Genomic DNA, 16,739 nt, shown 5'->3' with positions numbered 1-16,739 from the left:
TAGAAGGTGACATTCACTGGAGAGGGAATTTTCTCATCTTGGAGTTTTCTATTTAAAAAAAACCCAAAACATAAGTCACTTCCCTAGTCCTCATATTAAAAAACAAACAAACAGAAGGTAATTTGGTACGGGAAAGCATTAGTGTTGAAGGGATCAGGAAGGACTTCATGTGTAGAAGATGGTCATCCAGCTAAGACCTGAAAAGTAGAGATTTCCTTCAAGATAAGGGTGAGGAGGGAATGCATTTCAGGCATGGGGAACTTCCAATGTAAAGGCAGAGATGGGACACTGTAGCCTATATGAAGAGCACCCAGAAAGCCAGTTCTATTTGTACAGGGACCAACCAATCAATAGTATTTATTGAAACACCAGTGCCAGTCACTGTGGTGGGTATACAAGTACAAAGAATGAACTAATTCTTACTTGCAATGAGCTTGTATTCTACATATTGTGATGGCAGGATGACGGTGCAGGGGGAGAAAGAGCTGGAAGACAGGAAGATAGGCCAGGCAGCAAGCACCTACTATGTGCTAGGCACCATAATACAAGCAAAAAAGAAAACTGGTCCCTGCCCTCAAGGACCTTATATTTTAATGGGGAAATGATACACAAAAAAAGTTTAAAAAGGTGGGGAAGAGGGGAAAGGTACCTATATAGGGGTGGAGGTGAAGAGCCAGGAGGGGAGTCAGTCTGGGCCCCTACTTCAACATGGAGGCCCCCAAGAAAGAATGGGAGAAGAGGGCTGGCATAGAAGAGGCATGTTCCTGGATGAGAAGGGCAGGGGGCATTTTAAATTAAAAAAGTTCTTAATCTCAGAATCTAAAACCAGTCAGTCTGATACATACACACCCCACAAAAGTCAATGCAACATGAAAATGCAGGTAATGCCAAAATATTCCTCCCCATAAAATCTGTACCAGCCCGCCCTTTCTCAAAGGACCAACATTCTTTACCCACTAAAGAATCCCAGGGTTCTTAGGATCTATTTTAGCATTCCTTCAATCTTAGTTGCCTTTGCCTTTACTTGCAGAAAAGGTCAGAGTTTATTTGATACCAATCCTTTTGCAAAGGGAAAACAACCTGCATGTTTGATTTGAAGAAGACTGTAGGGAAGTTTTAAAACCTGATCTTTGGAACATATTTAAAGGTATTGATGTAAGATATAAACTGGAGACGGAATATTGAACTGGAAGGAGTGAGAGGCCATCCACTCCTCTCACGATACAGGTGAGGAAGTCCATCAGTCAACAAGCTTGTTATTGCACTGTAGTAAGTATAAGAAATACTGTGCACCTACTGTGTGCTCTTGAGGAACTCACAATATAATGGGATGGCATGCAAACAATTATCTATAAACAAGTTATAGAGAAGATAAATTGGGAGTGATCCACAGAGAGAAGAGGCTAGAATTAAGAGGGATTGGGAAAGGTTTCTTGTAGAATGTGAGAACTGAGCTGAGACAGCAAAGCAGGGAAGCCAAAAGGTAGAGATAAAGAGGGTAGACTAATTGGGTTCAGTCATTTTTCAGTTGTGTGTCCCCCTCTTTGTGACCCCATTTGGGGTTTTCTTGGCAAAGATACTGGCGTGGTTTGCCACTTCCTTTGCCGATGAGAAAACTGAGGCACACAGGAGTAAGTGACTTGCCCAGAGTCACATAACTAGTAAGTGTCTGAGTCCAAATTTGAACTCAGGTCCTCCTGAATCCAGAGCTTTCTATTCTATTGGTGTTCTATTCCCTGTGCTACCTAGATGCCCCTGAAAATATAAAAACCTCTCTATGACTCTGTTTCCTTCTCTGTGAAATGGGGATGATAATGGTAACCAGCTGCTTCCTAAATGGGACCCAATGATTATATCCTACAGAAATCATCCTCATCTCCTATGTTTCAGTTAGTGCTACAGCTTTCTTGTTGCTGAATAATTATTGTGCTTTCCAGGTGTTCGGCTCATCACTGGGAATATTTTCTTTTTTTCCCTCCTTCTTTAAAAAGAAAATAAATTGACATTGATATCTTTTGTTTCTATGTGAATTAATTATCTTTCTTTTCCTCCCAGAGAACTCTCTCTTATGACAAAGGCCGGGGGGAGGATAAAAAACAGTTCAACAAAAACCAGCCACAATATGGAAAAAGCCTGAAACATGAAATAGGAAATATTCAGCTTCCCACACCCAAGCTCTCTCCTCTTCAAAGAAGTGGGGTGGGGCACATTCTCATCTCTTCTTTGAGACTGACCTTGGTCTTCATAATTTCCCATCATTCAGTTTGGATTATTTTCTCTTTCTTCCCATTTACATGGTTGTACTCATATTGCTTTCCTGCTTCTGCCAGGTTCCTGGCATTAGTGATGTTTTCCTTTATTATTTAGCAGTAAATGCGTTTTTAAAAGTGAAGGGTATGAGATTTCATTAGCATCAGGAACTTCAAAAGAACATCTCTCTGATTTAGTACAAAGATTTTTGAACTTTTTGGTCTAAGGAACCCTTCATATTCTTAAAAATTATAGAGAACTCTTCCCACCCTCAAAACTTTTGTATATATGAACTATATCTATTGATAAAGTCTTAGAAACTATAACATCTTAGTACGGACTCCCTGAAAAGGGGTATCCCAGGACCACAGCTGCTTGAGGCAACTTGGTCAATGTTACATTATAATAGAAGACAAACATATAAATAACTTGATAAACTCAGGTTTTCCTGACTCCATTTTCCATCACTGTATGCTGCTTCAATGAAAATATTCTTAAATCCACAGATTTAATACGGCGCTCAGGGTATAATGAGACACAGTTCAGGCTCAGGCAAGTTAGGGGAATCTCTCAGGGACATAAGAATCTCTGGTAGGCTGATGAGGCTAAATGTGAGGATGTGTGTTCAGTTTCACTGAAGAAATTGGCATACCATATCCTGTTAATTGGTCCTCAATATCAGAGGAAGGTTCTCCTTCTGGTTAGATGAAAGCAGTCATCCATCTATCTGCCTATCTATCTATCTATCTATCTATCTATCTATCTATCTATCTATCTATCTATCTATACAACTGGGAGAGCAGGTGAAAAAAATTCTACATACACAAATTGACCCCAAAGTCTTAGTATATAGTTTTAAGCGATTAAAGTTTAATTATATATGCATATACAATTTATATATGTCCACAAGCACTGCAGCAGCAGAATATATGTTGAAAACCCAGTTAATTTACCTGGCCAATGCCGTATCAGAAGAAAGGAGAAAGGCAGAAGGAGGAAGGATTGGGTGGGGGAAGGAACAGCGACAGACAGAAGAAAAGACGCATACTTCTAAGTGGAGGTAGATGAGAGATTAAGGAAAAGATTCTATAATCTGTGAGGAGAGAGAATTATTGGATTCAGAAGGATTAGTACATTTTTGTGTAAACCAGTTTTAACTTGGGTTTTGAGCCACAAGTGTTATCAGATCTTATCATTTCCCTTTAAAATGCTAATTACCTGATTAGCCAATAGTTTAACTCCTTAACTGCTTTTTATTCCTTAAAAATACTCTAAATGGGATAGTTCTGTATCCCATTAGGGAAAACATTTTTACCTGAGAAATAAGAAGAGCTATATTTCCTTGTGGGCCTGATGATAAACCAAGTCTCCTCCTACCCCTCCTCTTGGACGATCTTTCCCAAAATTTGTGTTAGGTACACTCCCTTGGGGCAAGATGGTTTCAGTTCCAACTGTAATAATAGGGGAGATAAGAGAATCACAAATCAAAGAGGAAAGTGAATAATTTGTATTATTTATTAACTCGCTTGCTTTAGCCTTTGTTAGAGTTTTAAAATGAGCTGCTGGATAAAGGCAATTAAGCTTTGGAGATAACATAGTGTGTTATCTCCAGGGTTGTCTACAAGTTAACTTTCACCACTGATCTGCATTAACTGTCCCATTCCTCCACCTCCAGGCTCTTTTCTCCAGTTCTTGGGACCCACCTGTAGTTGGTAAGGCTCTCCAAGGAGAGATTCTGGGAGACTCAGCCATAGAGACTTTAGCTGTTTCTGGGAAAGGGAACTAGGGAGTATAGGAAGGTCAGTAGCATTGGGAAGGATGGAGCACAGGAAGTCCAAAGAAGAACCTGGCATTATGATAAGCAGGGAAGATGCTTTATACAACATGGAAGACGCAAATGACTTTGAGGACTGAAGGAAAACTTGAGTACTCTGGCACCAGTGGCACCAGAAGATGTGAAAGGCATCAGTGTCTTTTGGAGTCAGAATTCTGGCTTGGTCATTTCCTACTCATGTGACTTTGGGTATATCACTCAACTTGATTTCTCCATCTGTAAAATTAGGGGACTAGATTAGATGACTTTAAAGGTCCATTCCAGCCATAAATTGATGATCCTTTGATCATGTAGAGATAGACAAGAGGGACAGCAAGGAGAAGAGGAAAGGGGTTAGACCAGCTGAGGAAAGAGTTATGCTTTGACTGTGTGATTTTGGTTAAGTTCATTTTTTAAAATTAAAATTTTCTCAACAAACAAAATATATTTTCTCTCCCTCCCATCTTCTTCCGCTCCCCCCAAATGAATAAAAATAAATATAAAAACCTTGTAATAAATATGAGTACTTAAGCAAAAGAGAGTCCACACTGGCCATATCCCCCAAAACGTATAACTCAGCCTACACTCTGAGCCCTTCACTTCTTTGTCAGGAGGTAAGTAGCTTGTTTTATCTTGAATCTTCTGGAATGGTGGTTGGCATTTTGTTGATCATGGTTCTTGCATCTTTCAAAGCTATTTTTGTTTAAATTCTCTTGCTTCTACTCACTTTACTTTGCAATAGTTGATACAAGTTTTATCAGTTTCTCTGAAACCTTACAGTACAGTAGTAACACATGACACCCCTGCGTCATAAACTCTTCCCCATTTGATACGCATCCTCTTGGTTTTCAGTTCTGTGCCACTACAAAAAGAGTTGCTATAAATATTTTTATATAAAAAGGACATTTTCCTTCATTTGATCTTTTTTTGGGTGTAGAAGTGGTATTGCCAGGTCAAAGGGTATGAGCTATTTAGTAACTCCTGGGGCTTAGTTCTGAATTGTTTTTCAGAACAGATGGACAAATTCGCAGTTTTACCAGCGTGCATTAGTGTGCCTGGTTTCCCCCAGTTCCTAGAGCATTTGTCATTTTCCTTTTTAGGTTTTATTTCCTTCTCCCGTCATTTAAAAGCATCTATGCATATATACACACACACACACACACACACACACACACACACACATACACGTGTGTGTGTATATACCTACATGTATATATAATAAATAGTGATTAATTGATTGAAATGTATATATTTATATTTCTATATAGTCTAACTAGGCTTGTGATTTGATGTTCTCTTAGGGAGGAACTCTGTTTTACAGTGTAGACGAGCGGATCAGTATCTGCTCTCTCTCTTACTGTTTAGAGGGCCACCAGGGACACAGACTGCAGAAGTACTTGGCCATGTTTCACATAAGCCAGCATTTTTGTTAGAAGGAGTACTTGAATCCAAGTCTTTCTAATATCTTTCCTAGTTCTTTATCCAGTTACATAATCTTAAAATTATAGCACAAAGGATATCAGTGCTGGGAGGGCCCGTAGAGCCCAGAATGTCAGAGCTGGGAGGGCCTTTAGAACCCAGAATGTCAGGGCTGGGAGGGCCCGTAGAGCCCAGAATGTCAGAGCTGGGAGGGCCTTTAGAACCCAGAATGTCAGAGCTGGGAGGGCCTTTAGAACCCAGAATGTCAGAGCTGGGAGGGCCTTTAGAACCCAGAATGTCAGAGCTGGGAGGGCCTTTAGAACCCAGAATGTCAGAGCTGGGAGGGCCTTTAGAACCCAGAATGTCAGAGCTGGGAGGGCCTTTAGAACCCAGAATGTCAGAGCTGGGAGGGCCTTTAGAACCCAGAATGTCAGAGCTGGGAGGGCCTTTAGAACCCAGAATGTCAGAGCTGGGAGGGCCTTTAGAACCCAGAATGTCAGAGCTGGGAGGGCCTTTAGAACCCAGAATGTCAGAGCTGGGAGGGCCTTTAGAACCCAGAATGTCAGAGCTGGGAGATCCTTTAGAACCAGAATGTCAGAGCTGGGAGGGCCCTCAGAACTCAGATTATTAGAGCTGGAAGGGGTTTTAGAACCCAGAATGTCAGAGTTGGGAGGGATCTTGGAACCCAGAATGTCAGAGCTGGGAGATCCCTTAGAACCATAATGTCAGAGCTGGGAGATTCCTTAGAACCAGAATGTCAGAGCTGGGAGATCCCTTAGAACCAGAATGTCAGAGCTGGGAGGGCCCTCAGAACTCAGATTATTAGAGCTGGAAGGGGTTTTAGAACCCAGAATGTCAGAGTTGGGAGGGATCTTGGAACCCAGAATGTCAAAGGTAGGAGAGACCTTATAAAAGGGAATATCAAAGCCAAGAGGGGCCTGAGAACACAGGAAGTCAGAGCAGGGATACAAGAACCTAAGACAAGAGAATGTCAGAGTTAGGAGGGAACCTGCTTCACTAGTGCAATCCATTCAATTTACAGATTAAAAAACTGAGGCCAAGAAAAGTGATGTGTCTTACCCAAAATAACACAAGCGACTAGTGGCTGAGCTAGGCCTAATACCGACCTTGCTGATCATTTTCTGAATACATGTCATAGGAGGCAGGCACATTAGCCAGTCAGAGACCCTCAGAGGGTTTCCAGTTCAGGCCTCCCCTTTGCCTCTGTGGCAAAGGCTCATTAGTGACTCTCTCCCAGGTACTTGCCTTATATCTAGCTCTGGGAAGAACATACTTGAGTAGAAGAGTTTTTTTTTCTTTAATTGTGATGTTGTTGCTTAGAAAGGGGTGAAGTTGCAGTGGTTATAAAGAGATGCTTTGTTGTTATGCAAGGCATCACGTCTCCCAGCTCTGCTCAAGGCAATTAACAGGATTTTGATTTGGGGATTGTATCCCTAAAGGCAGCATTACTGGCTGGCTCTGAAAATGTGCACCGTAAGTAGACTTTTAAAAGAATTATAAATGAGCCTGGCTAAGACTTGTCTCTTTGGCCCCAGGGAGGAGGAAAGGAACCTGCTTTTGCTTTGGAGGAGAAGTAAATCACTCCTTAACTTCCTGCCAGGCTCATCCATCCCTCATGAACAAAACCTCAGGGTTGCTTTGTTTCTTAGCATGTGTGGAAGGGGAGAGGGCGCTTGACAGAGATGTGATTTTTTTTTTTTCTCAGTATGGGCTCGAGTTCAAATTTTGGCTCTACTACTTAATCACTTGTGTGACCTTGTACAGTTATTTAATCTCTTGGTGTCAGGTTCCTTATCTATAAACTCAGGGTGTTGGGTTAGTCCTTTTCCAGCTCTGAACCTCTGAGGAAAAGAATTTAGTAAAAGAAGCCACCCCCGCAACTCCCTTGACTTTGGGAGGATAAACAGCCTCATCTAATAGAAGAAAACACAATGTCTGAGTCTGGAGTCAAAATCCTGCCTCTTACTTACCACCTTATTTGGCCTTTGTCAAGTCACTTAGCTTCTCTGGCCTCAATTTTCCCATCTGCAAAATGAGAGAGGCTGCTAGATGTCTGTACACTTTTCCTTCTTCCTTCAGCTGCCTTTCTCCTCTCTCTAGACATCTTAAACCCCATGTATCCAAAACAAAATTCATTATTTTCTCCCCAGTCCCCAGAATTTCTCTACTTCCCACCTTCACCATTACTGTCAAGGACACTTCCATTCTCCTGGTCACCCAGGTTCACAACCCTGATGTCTTGCTGAACTCTCCTTATTTGTTTTTCACAATCTCTCTCCTATATGTCCCCGTTTCTCCAATCACACAACCACCAGCTTAGTTACCCATCACTGTACCCTTAGGTTATTACAACAGCATTTTAATTGATTTTCCAGTCTCAATTCTCTTCCCACTCCAGTGCATCCTACATCCAGGTGCTAAGGTGATTTTCCTAAGGCACAGCTCTGATCCTGTGCACTATAAACTGTAATGAGTCCCCATTGACTCAAGGATAAATGGCAAAGTTGTGAAGGCTCTTTCCCCCCACTATTACTGTGGTTTCAACCCTCCCCTCCCACAAATGCCCTCCCACCTTTACCTTCCCTCTTATTCCCCCATCCCCACCTTGTCAGCAGAGAGAGCATCCAGAGAGCTGGAGTAGTGCTGTCAGACCCAGGCTGGCAATCCCCCTTTGTGCCCCTTCTGCTTACTGTATTCCCAGTGGACTGGGGAGGAACTCACATCTTTCTTCTCCCTGTATGAAAGGGATGGAGTAGGGAGTCAGAAGAACAGGTCACTCCTCCTCCATGGGGTTGTTTCTTTCTTTGTAAAATGAGAAGATTAGAATAGATGGTCTCCAAGGCCTCTTCCTGCTCTGACATTTTGTGTTCAGAGTCCTTCTGGCAGGGCTTGGCCAGGATGCCTTGAACGCTGGCTTAAAGACTCTGGAAATTCTACTTCTTCCCACAGCAAAAAAGAGAGGAGACTAACTGGAGGTCAGGACTGGAAGGGCTAGGGAATAGGGAAGTGGATTTTCTCCTACAACATGGACATTAAGGATCTTTGGAGAAGTTATTCAGTCTCTCTTAGCACTGATATTCTCAGTTCATCAATACTATCCCTTATCCATGAACCATGGTTTTCGTGCCCAGCTTTGCCACTCAAGCTTTAGATATGGAGCTTGAGGTGGGGGGTGGGGGAGAGTCTTCCTTTCCCATCTGATATCTGCTCCACCCAGTGACTAGTGAAGAAACCCATTTATCCAAATTACAGGCAAACAGAAATCAGAGATGCTATACAGAGGAAGCTATCTATCTGACAATAGAGGGAAAGAGATCTCCCATTTGGAGCAAGATAACTCAGATCAACCAAGAGAGAGTGCCTTTGTTCTCATCCAAGGAGAAATTCCCCAAAATCTCTATTAGAAAGCTGGGAAAAGGGGCATGATAGAGACTGACTCCTCTTCTCATGTCCTCCCAGAATCTGTTCCTTTAGCAGCCTAAAGTAGTGCTGGCTCCTTCTAGCTTTTCTCCCCAAACTGGAAGCCAACTTCAATTCCACCTTCCACTCAAAGCAGACTGTCACTCTGAGAGTCTCAAAGGGCACTAGCTGAAAACTGAAGCTCTCACCTCTGGACAACTTCATTTCTTTCCTCATACAGGGGGCTGGTCCTTCATCTCTACCAATAAGGAGAGTCCCATACCAATGCTCTTTGGGACAGGGCTTACACCTCTAACTTGCTGAAATGCCTTGAATAAATTCCTCTCATTCTCTCAGTTTCTCTTTGTTAAAAAAAGCCGAGTTAGGACAGATGATGTCTAAGTTCTTTTGTCCTACAATTTAAAAGTAGATGATATATGATAAAGCTGGTTTGGACCCCTACTTCTGCCATTTAACACATCCTTTTTTTTTGGAGGCAGTTGGGGTGAAGTGACTTGGCCAGGGTCATACAGCTAGTGTCTGAGGTCACATTGGAGCTTAAGTCCTCCTGACTCCATGGCTGGTACTCTATCAAATATACCACCTCGCTGCCCCTTTAATTTGCTCATCTTGGTTGTTTTCATCTGCAAAATGAGGAGGTTGCTCTGGAATAATCTTTGATTTTTCTCTTTCCTCTCTAGAGCTACATTTTGAATTTTGTTTCTGCTGATGTCTAACTTTAGACAAGTCACTTAAGACCCTCAAACCTCAGTTTCCTTTTTGTCAAATGAGGAGGGTTGGTCCAGATGGCTTCTGAGGTCTCTTACCTCTGGAATTAAATATAAAACCCTTTGTTTGGCTTGTAAAGCTAATAACCTTGCTCCTACTTTTCCAGTTTTCTTCCACCTTCCTCTCCTCCATATTCTCTCTGTTAAAGGTGCCTTGGACTCCCACATCCAGATATTTTCAGTGGCCACCCTCATGCCTGGAACATTCTCCTTCCTTCTCTCTAGTTTCCTTCAAGTCTCAGCTAAAACCCCACCTTCTGAACAAAATTGTTCCTTGTCCCTCTAAATGCTAATGTCTTCCCTGTGTCTATTATCTCCACCTTACCCTGTATATATCTTATTTGTACAAAGAGGGTCTGTATGTTCTCTCCTCCATTAGAATGTGAATTCGTCCAGAAGGACTAATCTGATCTTCTTCTATAACCCCAGAATTTAGTACAGAGCCTAGCACACAGTAGGTGCTTAATAAATGCTTGTTGACACTTGATAGGATCTTTTGAATCTTGTCTATGGTATTGTGTGAGCTTTCACAAGTCAAAGGCCTCCCAGGGACTTGCTTTTTTTGGTAAAATGAAGGGGTTGGTCTGGATGGTTTTTGAGGGCTCTTCCAGCTCTAGTAGGATTTTCTGACTGTGTGAATTCCATAGTCACTTAATTTCTCTTGGCCTCAATTTCCTCCTTTGTAAAATGAGTGGTGGTTGGTAGAGGGTCACTGAGGTTCCTTCCATCCCTGGATCCAGGACACTCTGGATTCTCTCTGCTGGTTACCCTTTGGGTCTCAGTTTCCTCCTCTGTGAAATGAGGGATGGTCGGTCCCTTTCAGCTCTTGTCTGTTTCCACTAGCCCAGGAACAGCAGCCCACGTGGCTCACACGTGCGCATTCCAGGCTCTCCGAACATTCTCTGCAAAGTCTCAGGTTGCTCCGCCCCCTCCCCCGCCTCCCTCCCCCGCCCACTCCGGTTTCTAATGACGTCATCATCTCGGAGACCGTAGCTGTCGAAGGACCCCAGGCGGGCCGCCGGGAGGGCGGAGGCTGAGGCGAGGCGGGGGCCTCCCGTGCCGGTGTCGCGCAGCCGGGCGGGTCCCGGGGACGCCTGTTCGGCGTCCCCGCGGCTCGGGGCGGGCTCGGAAAATTCCGGCGCCGGGGCAGCATGCGTCGGCGGGTTCGAGGCTTCTTCAGGCGGTCGCCCGGCGCGGGCTGGGCGTGGCGGGCCGGGAGCGGCGGTCGGGCAGGCGGCGGGGCGGCCCGGCGCGGGTGTCCCGGCGATGTCTGGCGCTGAGGCGACGGCGGCGGCGGCGGCGGCGGCGGGATCGGGAGCAGGAGCGGGAGCCCGAGCCGGAGCGGGATCGCGGCGGCGGCGGTGGCGGCGGAGGCCCCGGCGGCGGCGGCGGCGGCTCCGCGGCGGGAGCTGGCGGCCGCGGCGGGCCTGAGCGGCGGCGGCGGCGCGGGCGGCGGCGGGGCGGGCGGCGGCGGCGGCGGGGCCTCGGCCCCTCTCCTCGCTCCGCCCCCGGAGCCCGGGGATGAGGCGGGGAGGCCGCGGCGCCGGCGGCAGCAGCAGCAGCCGCCCCGAGGGGAGCCCCCGCCCGCCGCCGGCCTAGCGCCCCCGGCCCCGCTGCCCCCGAGCCCTCCCTCGCCCCCCGGGGGCCGGGGCCGCCCGCGCCGCGTCCGGGCCGCGGGGACCGCGCCGAGGAGCATGTCCGCGGACACGGAGATGGAGAAGAACATCAAGGTAGGCGGGGAAGAAGGAGGGCCCCCAGCCTCCGCGGCCGCCCGGGGGTGCGCAGCGGGGGAGAGATGAAGGGGCGCTCTTAGCTACCCTGGGCTGGTTTGGGGCGCCACGGGGAGGCACCGCAGCCTCCTCCGGCCTCGGTGTCCCCTCCGTGAATAGTGACATCACCCGCCTCTCACTGCGAAGTTCCGATGAGACGTTACCGGGAGCCGCCGATGACAGGTGTCACCGCCGTGAGCCTCACGACTGCTCCAGGGGGCAAGTGCTATCGCAGATTCCATTTTACAGGTGGGGAGACTGAGGCAGGCAGACTCGGCCCACGGTCCGAGGTCCCCAGGCAGTCTTCACAGCCGGCCCCTTGATGTTCACCAGCTCTGGGGGCCTCGGTTTCCCCTTTTTGTGAAATGGAGACGTTGCTGCTAACTGGGGTGCCCCCTCGGGAGAGGGTGGGGGCTGAGAGGCGGTCATCCAGGAGAGCTTTGGTGGGACTCCTGGGCCAGGCTCTTGGGAGGAGGCCGAGGGAGAGGGGCCTTCATCTCCCTGAGCCTCAGTTTGTCTCTGTGAAATGGTACCCTCATCATAGGGTTGTCCTGAGGCTCCCCTGAGAGATGATGTTCATTTAGACAACTAACGTGTGCCAGAATTCCATGCCTCCAGAGCTGGAGAAGAAGGACCTCCTCCCTGAGCATCCCCCCAAACGACCATCTCAGTGGAAGGACAGAGGGCCTTGGTAGCCTCAGTTTCCTCCAGCTTGTCTAGAGGAAGGCTGTCGGTCAGGCTGACCATGCAGAAGGCTCACCAGGGCCAGGGTGCTGACCTTGGATTAGAAAGTTTTGGGTCAAAATCCACCCCCCACTCCCCCTTTTTTTTTCTTCCTGAGATGGTCCTTGTGTGTGTGTTATACATCTACATAAGGCAGTGGAGTTAGTGGGTGGAGCGCTGGACTTGGTATCCGGAAGATAGCTTTGGATAGTAGCTGTGGGAGTTTCCTTATCTGTCAAATGGGGATAATACTCCCCTTCCTTATCACACAGAGTTGGGTTTAAATGAGAAGAGATATGGGAAGCACTTAGAGATCTTCTAGTCTAACATCTTTTAACACCTGAAATTAAGGCCCTCCTTGGGGAAAGAATTTATCCAAAGAAACAAAGGCAGCAAGCAAAAGAACCAAGAGTTAAGCCCAGGTCTTTTGACTCCGAATTTAGTGCTCTCTGCACTGTTCCCACTTGCCTGCTGTTCATGTCTCTGCCTTCCTACTCACAACACCATACCTTGGTCCTTCCTTTCCTTCTGCTCAAAGCCGGGCATGTGGGTATAACTCTCCTTTATGGATGGTTTTCTTTCTGGTTTACACCACCCTGGGAGGTTGCAATATCATAGAATTTAAAACTGGAAAGGGTCTCAGAGACTGTCTAGTTCAAGCCTCTAATTTTGTAGAACGATAAACTGAGGCATCAGGTTTGCCCAAAGTTTATTTGGAGTGGAAGGGCTTAGATATCGTCTTCTTACCATCTTAGATACCATCCCTCTTCTTTTACAGAGATTTAGTACTTCCCTCAAAGTCTCAACAGGTAGCAAAGAGCAGAGCTAAGCTTGAAACCTCAGAGTTTTCCACTCCACCACGCTTTTAGATAGTTGTTTGTAATCCATCTTCATCGATGTGGAAGCTGAAAGCCATCCTGGCTGTGGTCCCAGACTAATTCAGGGCAGAGATGGGATTTAAACCAGGATTTCTGAGGCTTAGTTTAGAGGTCTCTGTCCTCTACACACCACTTCTGCCCCAGCAACACCCTCTCCCCCGCCCCTCCCCAGCCATCCCTTCTGCTTCCAAAGGTGCTGGTGAGCAGCCCTTCCCCCTTCACCCCAGCATCTGGTACTGTCTGGAGGGAGTAACATTCTCTAGGTTTTCTGCCCTTCCCATTCCTACTTTGGCTCTTCCTTCTCCCCCTTCCCCTAGGGTAACAAAGAACAAACAACCCCAAACAAATTCTTGAAAAAGGTGTTGATACTATGAGTGATCAGTTAACATTTAAGGTTCTTACATGACTTAATTAGACCAAACAGGAGAGTGTCCTGTATGACTATGGCTTATTTCTCTTGAAACTATATGCATGTGTCTGTCTGGAAGTGAGTTCCAGGAAAGGGATTGACTTTGGAGTTTTTAGGGAGCATTTTGGCTGCTTTTTTGATGACTTTGGATACTTTGAAGCATTCTCTCCAAAGGGAATCCTGCTGTGCAGAGCAGAGGCAGTGGAAGGGGATGAATTTGAGCTCCCACCTTGGAGTCCGGAATTGGGACTTCAATTCTTGCCTCTGCTGATGTTGTAGCTGTGTGAGCTAGACCGTTCCCTACACAGCTCTGAGCTTCATCTGGAAAATGAATGGACAGAATAATAGGATTTCCCTTGTGAGATAAGAAATGTGCTTCCAAAAGTCCTTGGTTTGACCTCCAAACCTCTGCAGGTTCTCCTGTTGAGTTTTAATATGTTTAAGAAGAACTAAGAGTGCTTACTGACTTATTGCTTTCTTTACTAGGGGAGAGACAAATAAATGGGATTTTTAAGGGGCCCATAATAAAATGAGTTTTCTAAAGTCTATTTTTTTCTTCCTGTTTTGGCTTCTTTTTCTTTGAATCTTGAGTGCTTAGCACAATGCCTGGCACTCAGGAAGTACTTAAATGCTTGTAGATGGATTTTTTTCTTTTAAAATGAAACAAGCCAAATTGTTCTTGACATGTCTGAAAATTATTTTGATGGATATATGTCTAGAAAGTATGAGGGCTTAAACTGTACAATGTAGAAGCAAGCTAGAAGCTGTCATGCCACTTTTGATGAAAAGTTTGATGTGTATCATTTGTTCCTGACATCTTGTAAACCAAAGTTTTTGATCTGTCAGAGTATTTCATTCTTCTTCGGGTTGTCTCCCTGACACAGGCTTGCTTTGGCAGCTTAGACTTCCTTCTGCATATGAACCCTGGAAGGGTGGCTTCCAGTGACTGGGTCAGTACTTACGTCAGTTCAGTTTTTTGTGTATTTTATAAGCAGTGATATAGAGTTCAGCACCAGGCCAGGGACTTCATTGTTATAGGTAGCCCAGGGGTGAGGAGACTCCCATTATCAAGGTAGGTAAGTGCCTCTGCACTTTGGAACGTTAGGTCAGCCTGGTTGGTTCAGTGGTTGGCCAGAGTTACTTACATGACTAATATAAGGTAAAAGACAGAACTTGAACCCAGGTTTTCAGGTTGGCTTTTTATCTGCTTTTTTGTCTACTAGGTCTTCTCTTAGACAATATGTACTAGGGACTATTTGGTGTAGTAGGAGTATCGACTTTTCAAGGAAGCTTGGGAAGCAGTTTAAATACTGAGAAAGACCTATGCCTTTAAAAAAATCAAGGTTTAAAATTCATTTTCTGCTTTGTTGTATCTGACTCTTCTTCTTTGGGAATTGGAAATTTTTTTTTAAATTTTATGACTGAATTATATGCTATTGTGAAGATGACCCAAGGGAAAAAATTGCGTGTATGCTTGCAAGCCTCCTAGTCTGTGTTTTTCAGGTACGTAAATAGGACATGTAGTTTAGAAAGTCAGAATTTTCAGCTCAGGAAAAGACTTTTTTTGAGCACAGCCCAAATTAATTTTCTGGCCTCCGTGTTTTACAGCTTTTCTTGATTAACAGCTTTACTAATAGTTACATACAACTTGTTGGTACCAAATAGAGTTGCCTGTTATGCATCGCCTTGCATGGGTTCAGTGCCTTCTCAGAGGCAGCATGGCACAAGCTGGCACAGGCCTTGACGTCTGAAGACCCAAGTTTGACCCTGACTGACTATGAAGCAGTCAAGTCACATCTTTCTGAGCCTCTGTTTTTCTCTTTAGTGAAATGGGAATGAGACTGCCTGCATTACCTAGCTTGGTTTTTAGGTCACCTTAAAGCCCTCTAGAAGTGTGTTGTTAGGGAGTGGTGGAATTAAAAGAGTATCTGATGGAAATGTCTTGCAGTAACCATCAGTTCCTAGTTTGGGCCTCTTTTGTTCCCATAAAACTTTGGTTCTGTGACATCTTGGGGAATTCATTTATTTGTGGTGTTAGCAGCCTTGGTGCTGTTCAGGCTGAGGGGCCACACTTAGAAAGCCTGGAGATGAATTGGAGACCACCAAGAAAAGGATAAGTAGTAGTGGGAAAGGCCTTGAGATTATGCCACATGAGTAAGGGCTGTTTGCCCTAGAGGTGGAAGGACTGGGAGACCCAGTCACTCGTTTTGCTTGGTGCCTGAGATCAGAAGATGGAGCAGTGGGTGGAAGAGGCCAAGGCACACTTAGTCTTGACATCAGTTGAAATTCCCTAGCAATTAGAATGACCACTAGTAGCCTGGGCTGCTGTGGGAGGTGCTAGACATCCTTGAGCAGGGCTGGTTGACCACTTGTTGGCCCTTTCCAAATGATAGTTTGTATGTGGAAATGCTTTGGAGTCAATCATCTTTGAGGGTCCTTTCAAGGCTGACTTTTGTTTAATTCAAAAGGAGGTCATGAGACCTTAAGAGAGGTTAGTTACACAGATAGTAGGTAAATGTGTAGCAGAGGTAGACTGTGAACTCAGGGCATAGGAGTCCAAGTCCAGAACTTTGTCCACTGGACCATGTTGGCCTTTGCAGTGATGCATTATAGAAAGCCTGAGGCCTGTGCTGTTTGAGGACTCTTGGAGGACTGAAGGAGCTTGAAAGGACTGAAGGAGGCTAGCTTGAAGAAGAGAAGGGAAAGTGCCATAGCCCAGTACTTGGCACATAGTAGGTACTTAATAATAAGTGCCTGTTGACTTTCACTCTAGTGGACAGTCTTAGATTTCTGTTCTGCCCTTTGAATTCTTTTAGTTCTTCACATCATCCATGTAACCATTACCCCATTCTGCTTTAATAATACTTGATTCTAGTGCCCTTGCTATATCTCCTTTACTGGACTGTAAACTTTTGCAGTACTCAGGTTTACATATTTATTCTTCCATGTTTCCTAGCATTCTGTTTTACACCTAGTAGGTGTTCAATAAATATTTTTAAATTAGAACATTATTTGCTTGAGTTGATTAGCTTTGAAATCAGCTCCCGAGCCCTGACCTAGTCTATTTTAGATGTTGCACCTTGATCCCTCCTTACATGACTTGGTTGTCCTCACTGTTCTTGGGTCTAGAGCGTGGGGTTTTCCATATTGGTGTCGAATTTAGTGCAGTTATTGTGGGAACAGCACAGCACACACTGTGGTCCAGAACTGAGCTCATGTGATTGTCCCACCGTCCGCTTAGGGAGTGAATGTTATAGGTGGGGAGGGGTG

At 45.4% G+C, this 16,739-nt stretch overlaps 1 protein-coding gene across 5 annotated transcripts in view; it reads left to right on the top strand.

The window, feature by feature from the left end:
* The first annotated feature begins 11,163 nt into the window (after positions 1–11,163).
* MAPKAPK5 (MAPK activated protein kinase 5) overlaps positions 11,164–16,739 on the top strand; it is a 51,464-nt gene continuing 45,888 nt past the window's right edge. For all 5 annotated transcript variants that reach the window (XM_072600433.1, XM_072600431.1, XM_072600430.1 and 2 more), the window contains exon 1: positions 11,164–11,420. In XM_072600433.1, the coding sequence (XP_072456534.1) occupies positions 11,385–11,420 (36 nt within the window). In that variant the 5' untranslated portion in view covers positions 11,164–11,384. The remainder of the gene's footprint in view (positions 11,421–16,739) is intronic.

Source organism: Notamacropus eugenii, chromosome 4 (assembly GCF_028372415.1).
Source record: "Notamacropus eugenii isolate mMacEug1 chromosome 4, mMacEug1.pri_v2, whole genome shotgun sequence".
NCBI classification, from domain to species: Eukaryota; Metazoa; Chordata; class Mammalia; order Diprotodontia; family Macropodidae; genus Notamacropus; species Notamacropus eugenii.
The sequence above is the reverse complement of the archived record's forward strand: the minus strand, read 5'-3'. Positions and strand labels throughout refer to the sequence as shown.